General features: G+C 48.2%; 3 protein-coding genes and 1 pseudogene across 9 annotated transcripts in view; 2 read left to right on the forward strand and 2 right to left on the reverse strand.

Moving 5' to 3' along the window:
• LOC102945014 (zinc finger protein 883-like) overlaps window positions 1–12,651 on the forward strand; it is a 705,100-nt gene that overhangs the window by 555,205 nt on the left and 137,244 nt on the right. The gene's annotated exons all lie outside the window — the stretch shown is intronic.
• The window catches only part of LOC102934537, a 1,094,240-nt pseudogene that overhangs the window by 463,707 nt on the left and 617,882 nt on the right, over window positions 1–12,651 (reverse strand).
• Window positions 1–12,651, forward strand: part of LOC102933291 (zinc finger protein OZF) — a 1,218,290-nt gene that overhangs the window by 309,698 nt on the left and 895,941 nt on the right. The window lies entirely within an intron of this gene.
• The window catches only part of LOC102942883 (zinc finger protein 436), a 31,298-nt gene continuing 25,917 nt past the window's right edge, over window positions 7,271–12,651 (reverse strand). For all 5 annotated transcript variants that reach the window (XM_043537337.1, XM_043537336.1, XM_043537340.1 and 2 more), the window contains one exon: window positions 7,271–10,774. In XM_043537337.1, coding sequence (XP_043393272.1) covers window positions 9,333–10,774 — 1,442 coding nt within the window. In that variant the 3' untranslated portion in view covers window positions 7,271–9,332. The remainder of the gene's footprint in view (window positions 10,775–12,651) is intronic.

Genomic DNA, 12,651 nt, shown 5'->3' on the forward strand with positions numbered 1-12,651 from the left:
GAAGCATTTGCACTTCCATCACTTACCATGATTCATTCATAGCACCCAGGGAATTTTTTTGTTTTAAAGGCAAACATTTAGCACACTATTTTCTGAGGGCTGAAGGGGGACTCCCATAGTGCATTAATTAACACTTAATAAATACGTCGAAATTAAATGCATTACAGAGATAAGAACCTCTTATGACAACTTTACTTCATGAGCAGCTCCAGAGGAAGAAGACCCAGAGGGAGTAAGGGCAGGGGGAGACCAAAGGGGCTGGTAGAGGGAGCAGACAGAGAACAAGGCTGGAGGCAGAGAGGCTGCAGGGGTGGCCCAGTCTTCGGCATCTCCCTTGGGGGTGCAGACACTGATCTCTAGCACTGTGAGAGGGAGCAATATAATGGGCTGCCCAGAAGGAGGAATGACTTGAGGGCAATTTCCTGACGGGACCCTTACCCTTACAGAGCTTTTCTAGCTCCGACGTTTACATTTCTACATGGTTGGGCCCACAGAAATGAATATCGGCACATCTTTCCTGTGTTTTTGGACCAATGGAAAAAAACCCAGTGACTCTTAAAATTCCCTGTGAAACAGGGTTAACAAAATACATGAGCTTATGAACAACCGGAAAATCTACTTCTCAAGTGGAAAACTATAACTGGGCTTCTTTGCAAAGAAATGGTAAGTTTTCTTACAGGAAAAGCCACAAACTGTCTGGAAAGGAAGAGCCGATGGAATTACTTGCCTCGGGGAAATTAAATACCCAGAGAATTGCCGGGCCGGTGATGACGGTGACCGGGGTTTGCTCACCTGTGGCTCCCCCTCCCCGTGCTGTGGAGGTATGGGCCAGGCAGGTCTGAGTCTGCAAGCAGGCCCCCTGCCTCAGGTGCAGCTCACATTGGCCTTGGTGGCCAACAGTCTGGGAGCCTCCTGGCCAGTGAGGAGGGGGAAGGCAAAGGGGGAGATTGTAGGGAGCAGGGGAGGTGGGGGGGGTGGGGAGCTGTCTCTGGAGGCACAAAGGGAGGGCTCTCTGGAGAGGGGTGATGGGGGCACAGGGGCTGGTGGGGATCTTCCAGGGGGGCAGAGGGTTGTGTGGGGTGGGGGGGAGTGATGGACACAGCCAGCTGCAGCCCGGGTCTGGTCTGTGGGGGAAGGGAGTGTTGCTATTCCCCCCACACCCCCGCAGGAAGCCCTCTCCGTACTGTGTATTTTATGCCAGCCCCGGGGTGCCCATCGCTGCTCCTTTCTCCTGCCCCCGGCTCCATCTATTTGTCTGCTCCCACCATGCCCCCCCCCCCCATCTGTGTCTGACAGGGACAGACTCCTGCAGCTCCCTCCCCCTCCCAGCTGGGGAGGCGTGGTCAGGCAGCTCTGGCACCGCCCTCTCCCCCCCCCCCCACAGCTGGGAACCGGGTCAGCTCTGGGAGGGGGAGAGCTGCCCCCGAGGGGAGAGCGCCCCAGGCTGCCGAACCGTGAAGCCTGGGCACCACGGCACATCTCGCCGCCTATGTATCCCACCCACCCTGCTCCCTGTCCCCTGACTGCCCCCGCCCCTTATCCAACCCCCTGGCCCCCCTAACCATGAGGCGCCAAGCAGCACTGAGGGACCCTTAGATCCACCACAGAGACTTCTGCCTGCTCTACTAATGGAGACGCAGCAGTAGTAGGTTGTTATCCTGTGTGTAGACTGGTCATTAGAGGGGGATGAGTTTCACACTTTTCCAGGGAATTTCACAACTATTTGCTCCCAGCAGGGGAACGTGGCGAGTGCACGATCCAATCCCAGCTCAGTCCCTATGGAACTCCAATAATTCCCATTGTTCCCCCCCTTCCACGCTCCTAACTCCCTTCCACCCTCAGTAGTTCCTGGCTGTCTCCTCTCTGCTCCTCACCCCTTTGCATTCGGCTCAGGCTGCTTATTCGTAGTCGGCCACCCTGCTTGGTGCCAGCAGTGGGATCATGGAGCGCACCAGAGAGACAGACTCCTTGCTCTCAGTGATGTTGCTCGGACCCACAGCAAACTCTGGTGTCATGTCCATGGCTGCAGCATAGAGAGAGGCCGGTGGGATGGGAAGATAGTAAAGGAGGGTGGTGGAAGAGAGACAGCTTGGGGTGGGGAGGGGGCTTCTCTCTTTTTCTTTTTCTCTCCACTCTCTGTTCTTTTCTTTCCCTGCCAGGATGACTGCTTGTATATCAGACGATACAATTTCTGAGGTCACAGGAGCAGCAAGAGCCCAGGGGAAACTGCTCCCCTCCCTAACTCCATCCCAGCTGGGGTCTGTTTGGGACAAGAGGCTGAAGCTGAGGGTTATTTGGTGGCAGGGAGGGGTTCTAGCAGATCTTCTGGGCATGCAGATGAGAAATGACCCCACCTTGTCTCAATTCTCCCCGTGGGGCTTTAGGGAGCAGGGCAGGTGTGTGAGCAATTCCACCCAACATCTCCCTTTCATCCCAAGCCAGGGATGGCTCCAGCTGCCCTTCGTCCCTTGGCAGCTCACCCTTTCCCCTCATTCCTTAGGTCAGCGGTGCCCAAGGTCAGTACACAGGAGGGCCACGTAAATCTAAGCACAGGTGCCCCCATCTGTCGCCCACAGGCCATAAATTGGGTACCTCACCTTAAGTTTTGGTGCCGGGGCTCCGGGGGTGTAAACTGTGGGACCACAACCCTCAGTCTCACCCACCTGGGCTCCCTCTCACACTGCGAGGCTGTTGGCAAGCTACACGCCTCGGGCAGGTACTGCACTTACACGGACACCCGCAGGCAGGGACACACCCAGCTGCCTTCCATGCGTGCTTCTCCCCGCCACTCGTGACCTAACCACAGAGACGGTCCAGCCGATTCTCCCCAGCCTTGCTTCCCAGAACTGAACCGTCTTGCCCGGGGTCAGAAGCCTGGCCCGTGTGAGTTCATTACCCAGCCTGCCTCTCCGTCAATGCGGGGAGGCTACGCCCCAGCTTTTGTAAAACTGAGTTGTGTAACGTCAACCAAAACACAGTGTTTTAGATAAACTATAAACCAGGTTTATTAAGTACAGAAAGATAGATTTTAAGTGATTATAAGTAGAAAGCAAAGAGCTCAAAGTTGGTTAGCACCGAAATAAAACAAATGTGCAGCGTGAGTTCTATAAACGACACTGGGTTTGAATCAAGCAGTGTCGCACCCTGACAGATGGTATAGCTCAATACACAGACTGGCACTCTCCTCCAGCCCGGGACCACTCCCCGCCCGTGCAGTGTCTTTGTCCTCCAGCTGTGCTTCCAGGCACTGAGTTGTGGAGTGGGGAGTGAGGCCAAGCCCTTATGTCACTTCCCCGTTTTATCGTTTCTTCCAGCTTGCTGGAAAGATCCATGCTGGTGAGGTGGAGGTCTGCCCTGCACCCGGGCAAGCAGCCTCCTTTGCCTACGTGCTTTCTGATACGTCTTTTGCGATGGCCATTGGGAGAGTGGCTTCCTATTTCAGTCATGCACAGATAGCAAAACTGCCTGAAGCCCCGGACAAGGCTAGCACATGCAATCCAGCAGAATATTAACGTTCAACAGATCGAGACTTTTAAAATGATACCTCACAAGGCCGACTTTGCACAAAGCATGGCATAATTATGACAGTGGTGAATATGGGGGTTCCAGGGTGCCGCTGTGCGGCAGTTCGATTTCTCTTGTGAGTTTTTACGCAGAAAAACCATTTCCTTTGCATGGATCAGTTGGTGTCGGCCCTGCTTTGAGCAGGGGATTGGACTAGATGTCCTCCTGAGGTCTCTTCCAACCCTGATCTTCTATTCTATGATGCATGAACAGTAAAAACCTGTCTCTTGTCCAAGCCCGGGCACTAAATTCCATTGAAACTTTCTCTCCTTTAAAAGGAAATACCGGGCAAAGAGAAGGGATGTGGGCACCTTCTGCCCTGCCAGGGAAATGTTCACTCTCCTTGTGTTAAAAAACAATTCATAGCATTTCAAGCCAAGAGGTTTTAATAAATGTTTAAAAGGCTCTAAACCTACTCCTAGAGCATGTGTGTGTGTGTATATATAAGCTAAAAACCTAATAACATAATTTTAGGTAAAAGCACTGTGGTTTGTACCAATCATTTATCAAACAAAGAAGCTGTCGCCCCATTAATTTATTCCTAATTCCGCCTAAAGAAAAGAACAGTTAAGTTACCACTGCCTTGGTCTCTAAAAACCTTGGATAACACTTCTCCCCTTCCTGGAGCTCATGGATATTCCAGGTTGGAGGGACACATGCTCCCATGGCTCATAGAAGAAAGAAGTTGATAGACAGGATTCACCCAAAGAATGGTGAGCAAGAAAAGAGAAAAGCGGGCAACCCACCTGAGGTACCTGAGGGACCACATAAATACTTCAGACACTTCAAAGAGCCTTTAAGAGGGAATTAGCAAAATTATTCAAGAAAAAGAAACTTTTGTCAGCCCTAGATAAGGTCTTTATGGTGTTTATTTCCTCGGCAAATTCTCTGATAAATAAGGGCTGAGTTGGGATAGAAACTTTTCCCACACTCAGAGCATCTCTCTCTTTGAGGTGTGGAGCCTCTGACGTCGAATAAGATTTGAGCTCCGAGAGCTCCTGCACTCTCAGCATCTGTAAGGTCTGGCTCCCGTATGGATTCGCTGGTGTTTAATAAGGTCTGAGCTGTGAATGAGGCTTTTCCCACACTCGCCACAGTCGTAGGGTCTCTCTCCCGTATGGATTCGCTGGTGTTTAATAAGGTCTGAGCTGTGAATGAGGCTTTTCCCACACTCACCACGTTCGTAGGGTCTGTCTCCCGTACGGATTCTCTGAGGTGCAATAAGCAGAGAGCTGTCGCGGAAGCTTTTCCTGCACTCACAGCACTCGTAAGGTCTCTCTCCTGTGTGGGTTCGCTGATGTATAATCAGGGCCGGTGCAAGGATGTTTCACGCCCTAGGTGAAACTTCCACCTTGCACCCGGCCCCCCACCCTGGGAGCTCTACGGCAGCTCCCAGCTGCCACCCCCCTCCCTCAGGCCGGGGAGATGAATGGATACTCAGAAGCAAGCCATAGGAGGGCTCCTCCAGGATCCCTGAATCTGTTCTTAGGGTAACAGCTCTGACCGGCAGTCATACTCACCTCGCAGCAGGGCCAATGAGTGCAGCCAGGGGCAGGGCACGGGGGAGTGCGTCTCGGTGGGGGGGGGGAGCAGTGGGAGCTTGGCAGTGGGGGAGGTTTGTGTGTTTTGGGGTGCTAGGCAGTGGGGGGTTTGGAGGGATGCTGCGTGGTGGGGGAGATCTGTGTGTGTTGGGATGTGGGCAATGGGTGTGGGGGCGGGCCCTGTGTAGTTGTGGTGGGGGGCGGTGGGGAAGGACACTGGACCTGGGGGATCTGTGTGGTGGGGCGCTAGTGGGAGTGGGGTTCTGTGTGGGGTGCTGGGCCGTTGTCGGGGGGGGGCTCTGGGCAGGGCTCGTGGTATGGAGGGCTCTGTGCATTTCTGGTGGGGGTCTCTGAGCAGGAGGGGGGCACTGGGCATATGGAGTCGGGGGGAAGGGGCATGCTGGCGGTACAGGGCCGGGCAGGCCCCTTTGCATTCGGCAGCTGCCAGTTTGTAAACAGTGCCCTTGCACTGGGCTGGGCAGAGCGGGGTCGCCCCCTCTGTGCCCTGCCCCATTGCCCCTGGCCAGCCCCTCACTCCGGGTACCGACCTCCCCGCCCCATGCTCCGTTATCCCCATGGGGCCCACAAATATGTTTGGGGCTGAGCCTACAAAAGGTTAATCCAGGCCTGGATATGCTCATGTGACTCCATCTTGGGCCAGTAACTTTCCATACACAGGGGCTATGGGCTTTGTCTGGACAGTAAATGTCCATGCACATGGCAAAGGATGTAAAAGACACCTGTGACATCTCCATTTTGCTTCGTTCCTGCTCTAATTCTCTGGACTGTGGATTTACACCTAAAAGGAGTATCTTGAACGATGGACTGAGGACCTTCCAATCCTTCGGAAGTTGCCAGAGAGACTTTTGCAAGCCGGCAATCTATTCCCTCACTGTCCACAAACTTTAGAAGTGTACTCTGTATGCCATTATGGTCAGTTTGCAGCTTTTGTTTATTTACTAAGGTAATCTGCTTTGTTCTGTTTGCTATCACTTTAATCACTTAAAATCTACCTTTTGTAGTTAATATATTTATTTTGTTTATTATTAAACCCAATTTATGTAATTTCTAATGAGGGGGCAAGAAGTTGTGCACATCTCTCTTCACTTTGAGGAAGAGGGTGGATTTTTATGAGCTTGCGCTGCGCAGATATTTCTATACAGTGCAAGACAGTATTATTTTGGGTTTATCTCCAAAAAGGGGAGTACTGGGGAAGTCCTCTCACACAGAGCGGACATCAGTCTGTGGCTGCAACTGGGTGTGGCCCTACCTGTGTGTGTGCTGCAAGAGGCCAGAGAGCTTAATTCAGCTAAACAGGGAGTGGGAACCCAGGCCGGTGAACAAAAGAGGCTCAGTGAAATCCCAGTACCTCAGGTGGAGTTGCAGAAGGGGAGGTCCAACCCATCACAGATGTATTTGTTTTAAGGAAGCCTCTGCTGATGGGCATTTTCACTGTTTTCTTTCCAACTATCTAGCCCTGTGGTAGGCCTTAATCGCTGGTTAATATCCAGTTGGCATGCAGGAACTCCCCTGCTTCTATTAATTAAAGGTCAAAAAACTTGCTCAGTGCCTCATTGAGTTTGCCTGGTGAAATGTTGTTCCTTTCAGAACCTCAACTTGAGCAAAATTCAAACTTTTGAAATCCAGGAAATGCATAGTTAAGGTTGCCCACACAACCTTAACTCTGCCTCCCCCCACAATGCCCCAATATGCCCTGTTAACACACATGCATTTACTTTGCCAGCATCACATTCACTGAACCATACAGGCTCTTCACCTCCATTAACAACCAAATTAGACCCCCAACATCAGCTAGGCCTGACTAGGCACAGCCAGCCAGAGTGGGGCACAGGTTGGGCCTAGCCATGATGGACACTGCAGAGCATCACCTGCCACTACTCAGAGACTCTCCCCACTTCACTGACCCCATCTCAGTCATCCACTCTACCCCACCCAATTCTCAAAAACCTGGGAGAGGGAGCTCATTTTCCCCTTGTGATGCCCAGAGCTCCTCCAGTTGCAGCTGGAGCAGAGATGGGGACTCCCTTTGGCTGCTCCCCTGGGAGAACCAAAGGGTTAATTTAGATGGCAATTCAGGGTCGACTCGCTGATCTCCACCCTGATGTTCGGCGGTTCTGGCCCACGTTGCTTATTGAAAGAAATGGTTCCAGATTCCCCTTTACACATTTTATTAAACTGAAAAAAAAAAAAAAAATCAAGAACACACATCACTAGGACTAAGCCACTGTACACATGACTAAACTAACCGTTGGGTGGACACACTTATGTTAAGGTCAAAATCAATAAATCAATGCATTAACGATGCTGTTGCATTGCAATCATGTTCTCAATTTAGCCAAATAATCAGATTAATACAACAGACCCTCAACCCTCATAAATCCTAAAACAGGAACCCAAGGAGGCAGCTGTCCATTTAGTTGTAAACCTCAGAGAACTTCACCTGCGCCGTGCAATCCACATGGAGCTCGTTAACTATTTCAATACTGAAACCAAATAATTGTTCGTATTTAAACTGCAACCTGAAAGCCAATCCAAGCTTCCTTCTTCGATTGAACTCTTGTGTGGTAAATCCTTCTCTTTCACCCCCCAACACAGACACAGCCCCTAACGAGGTTTTAATGAGCAGAAGTCTAACAGTTCTCAATGAACGGTTTATAGCATCGAAGGATGTGCTGTTGATCAGAGTTTCAGAGTGGAGATTTAAAACCACGACTCTTTCTCTCTTTGTTAGCATAGCCAATAGCTTGGAGTATTCCCTCAGGTTGATTGACCTGCACTTGAATTTTCTCCATGTCATCACGGCAGGGTGGGATAATAGCCAAAGCAATAATAATAATTAATAATGAATAGAGACTATTTTACCAAATGGTCATTTGGCTCAAAGTCCCTAGTAAATTGGTGACATTCAATCAAACAAAACCAATATCCAGTTAGGTAACCAAACACCTTCAGGAGAGAGAAACCCACCTCTCACGGAGCTGTAAGACAATTTTGATGTCGTGGAAAGTTAAATTCCAGAGCGGGAGACACCTGATGACTCAGAATCAGGACAGCAGATTCTCCCACCATCTTCTCCTCTGAAACCTGCTTCATTCCACGCTGCCTCACAATTACTGAGTCATGTGACTTGGGAAAGTTTTAGCATCAACATAATGCGAAAAAACAGCCAGTTTCCTCATCCAAAAACAATCCCAACTCAGAAGGAAAAAGACAAGAATTGTCTTTGCCAATAGACGAAAAATGGGGTTTAAGCTAAGAATGATCACGCTGTTCTAGATCCATTAAACATTCTCCTTCCGGGTCTGTGACTCTTTCACCTCCAAACCTAACGAGTCTGATTTAGGATCTAAGAAATCGAACCATGATTTCCAAGCACACAGAGCTCAGAACACTGTGTCTTGGGGAACTACGGGAGGTGGAGGGAAAGAATGGGAAGAAGATAAACTCTACACAGCTGAGACAGACGGAAACACTGCTGAGATGATGGGAAATGAGGGAATCCCTCCGACACTTAATTGCTATAATTAAATATATTTTAAGTGAGAGAACGGTACAAAAAATAAACTGATTTTCAGCACAAGCCACGGCAATGTGAGAACAAATAGGTATCAGAGGGAATTGGTGACTCTAACAATCGCTTTTGCAGTGGGAGGAACAGTAGAAATGAGATGCTCCAGGGTTGTTTAGACAAGGAAAACTGATGGAGCACTGGTGAGGTTCTGAGGACACCTGCTAGACCCCCCCAGCTACTACGCACAGGCTATGTCTTTACTACAGGAATAGTTGTGGTTTGACATCCAGCTAGCTAAGACCAGGGGAAATCCGAGTGGAGATGAGGGCCAGGTAATTTTATCTCAGTGGAGCTGGTTTAGGTCACCAATGTCCTCTGGAGCTCATGGACATTCCTGGTAGGAGGAAGACGTGCTCCCAGGACTCATAGAACAAAGGAAGTGATAGATACGAGCACTGGATTCATTCCAAAGAAGGACAAACTACAAAAGAGAAAAGTGGGCAACTCATCTAGGGGACCCAAGAGATCACGTGATGCTTCAAAAAGTCTTTAAGAGGGAATTAGGAAAAAAAATAAATAAAAATGGTCAGCCTTAAATAAGGTGTTTATGGTGTCTGTTTCTTTTGCAAATTCTCTGGTGGTAAGTAAGGGCTGAGGTCTGATAGAAGCTTTTCCCACCCTCATTTAGAGTGTCTCTAGGCTGGGTGGAGCCTCTGATGTCGAATGAGGTTCGAGCTGCGAGTGAAGTTTTTCCCACACTCACTGCACTGATAAGGTCTGGCTCCCACGTGGATTCTCTGATGTTCTCTAAGCGCGGAGCTGACAAAGAATTTTTTCCCGCACTCACGGCACCCGTAAGGCCTCTCTTCTGTGTGGAATCTCTGATGTGTGATTAGGCTCGAGCGCCAAGTGAAGCTTTGCCCACACTCAGGGCATCCATAGGGTCGCTCGCCGGTGTGGATTCTCTGATGTTTGATCAGGTCCGAGCTCTGCGTGAAGCTTTTCCCGCACTCGCAGCATTCATGGGGTCTCTCTCCCGTGTGGATTCGCTGATGGGTCATAAGCGCTGAGCTGTGAGTGAAGCTTTTCCCGCACTCACTGCATTCATAGGGTCTCTCTCCCGTGTGGATTCGCTGATGCTTAGTAAGGTCTGAGCTGTCCATGAAGTTTTTCCCGCACTCACCGCATTCATAAGGTCTCTCTCCCGTGTGGATTCTCTGATGCTTAATAAGGTCAGAGCTGTCCATGAAGGCTTTCCCGCACTCACAGCATTCATAGGGTCTCTCTCCAGTGTGGATTCTCTGATGTGCAATGAGGTGTGAACTGCGAGTGAAGGTTTTCCTGCACTCGCGGCATTCATAAGGTCTGGCTCCCGTATGGATTCTCAGATGTTTCATAAGTGAGGAGCTGTTGGTGAAGTTTTTCGCACACTCACAGCATTTGTAGGGTCTCTCTCCTGTGTGAATTCTCTGATGTACAATTAGGTTTGAGCGCCGAGTGAAGCTTTCTCCACATTCAGAACACGCATAGGATTGCGCCCCTGTGTGGATCCTCTGATGTGTAATGAGGGATGATCTCTGAGTGAAGCGTTTCCCACACTCGCAGCATGCATAGGGTCTCTCTCCTGTGTGGATTCGTCGATGTTTAATAAGGGACGATCTCTGAGTGAAGGCTTTCCCACATTCACAGCATGCATAGGGTCTCTCTCCTGTGTGTATCCTCCGATGTTTAATAAGGGATGAGCTCTGAGTGAAGTTTTTCCCACACTCACAGCATTCATAGGGTCTTTCCCCAGTGTGGATGCTCTGATGTTTAATAAGGACTGAGCGCCTACAGAAATTTTTCCCACACTCAGAGCATGTGTTGTTTCTCTCTCCTGGGTGGATTTTCTGCTGGGCTGTGGTTTCCTTGAGGTATTTGTGAGGTCCCCAACTATTAATGGATTTATTCCTTTTCTCCCTTGGCTTGTTTCCCTGCTTCCGCTCTGGCCTGTGCTGACTCTCACGACCTTCTCTCTGCTCATGACTCCCGGAATCATCCTCTTGAGATATTTGCAATAATGCCCCGTGTGCTTCCTCTTGATCAGCATCTTCCTGCTGAGGTTTCTGCTCCTCCTTCTCACTCAGCATCCCATCACCTGTTGGCAGAAACAGGAACGGAAAAGGGGAGACCCAACCATGTTGGAAATTAGCTGCGGTGGAAGAGGCAGTGCCAGATGTCCCTCATGTTCTGGCAATCCCTAATCCCTAGGGTTTTAATGAGACAACTCACATGCTTTATATTAAGAACATATTTCAGTGGATTCAGATTGGAAGGCTTGGAAGGATTCGATTTTTATCAATACACATCAATTTCACTGTCAACACACAAACCAACCAGAAATATTTCCATCAACAATCAAAATTTCAGATAGGCAAAATAAGAAGAATGCTGTTGGAGAATGTAGAGTTTGGTGTAACGATACGGACTTGATATATTTTGACATGTGATGTTGACAGTTTTAACAGTTATAAAGCTTTAGCGTTCTGAATCTCAACATCTACTGCCATTAACTAATTATTGTCTGACTTTCCTGCATAATTTCCTGCAACTGAAAATATAAACTGATCAAAATTGAAAAAAAATGCCTAAAACCTTTATTTTTGCACAGTTCTGAAAACTTAAAACCATCAAAATTGAAAGAAAAAAAAAGCTTAAATAATCTGAAATTATGAAAAAATAAAAACAATGATTAGGGCTGTCAATGAATCGCAGTTAACTCACGTGATTAACTCAAAAAAATTAATCGTGATTAAAATAATTTATTGCGATTCATCGCACTGTTAAGCAATAGAATACCAACTGAAATTTATTAAAGATTTTTGGATGTTTTTCTACATTTTCAAATACACTGATTTCTATTACAACACAGAATACAAAGTGTACCATGCTCACTTTATATTATTATTTTTATTATAAACATTTGCACTGTAAAAATGATAAAAGAAATGGTATTTTTCAGTTCACCTCATACAGGTACTGTAGCGCGATCTCTTTATCATGAAAGTGCAACTTACAAATGTAGATTTTTTTTTTTTTTGGTACATAACTGCATTCAAAAACAAAACAATGTAAAACTTTAGCGCCTACAAGTCCACTCAGTCCTATTTCTTGTTCAGCCAATCGCTAAGACAAACAAGTTCGTTTACATTTACAGGAGATGCTGCTGCCTGCTTCTTATTTACGTCACCTGAAAGTGAGAACAGGCGTTTGCATGGGACTTTTGTAGCCAGCATTGCAAGGTATTTACGTGCCAGATATGCTAAACATTGGTATGCCCCTTCATGCTTCGGCCACCATTCCAGAGGACGTGCTTCCATGCTGATGATACTCATTAAAAAATAATGCGCTAATTAAATTTGTGAGTGAACTCCTTGGGGGAGAACTGTATGTCTCCGGCTCTGTTTTACCCGCATTCTGCCGTATATTTCATGTTATAGTAGTCTCAGATGATGACTCAGCGCACGTTGTTCGTTTTAAGAACACTTTCACAGCAGATCTGACAAAATGCAAAGAAGGTACCAATGTGAGATTTCTAAAAATAGCTACAGCACTCGACCCAAGGTTTAAGAATCTGAAGTGCATTCCAAAATCTGAGAGGGACGAGGTGTGGAGCATGCTTTCGGAAGTCTTCAAAGAGCAACACTCAAATGCGGAAACTACAGAACCCGAACCACCAAAAAAGAAAATCAACCTTCGGCTGATGGCATCTGACTCAGATGATGAAAATGAACATGCGTCGGTCCGCTCTGCTTTGGATCGTTATCGAGCAGAACCCGTCATCCGCATGGACACATGTCCCCTGGAATGGTAGTTGAAGCATGAAGGGACATATGAATCTTTAATGCATCTGGCATGTAAATATCTTGTGATGCTGGCTACAAAACTGCCATGCAAACGCCGGTTCTCACTTTCAGGTGACATTGTAAACAAAAAGCGGGCAGCATTATCTCCTGCAAATTGTAACCAAGTTTG

The sequence above is a fragment of the Chelonia mydas genome, chromosome 28, assembly GCF_015237465.2.
Source record: "Chelonia mydas isolate rCheMyd1 chromosome 28, rCheMyd1.pri.v2, whole genome shotgun sequence".
NCBI lineage: Eukaryota > Metazoa > Chordata > Testudines > Cheloniidae > Chelonia > Chelonia mydas.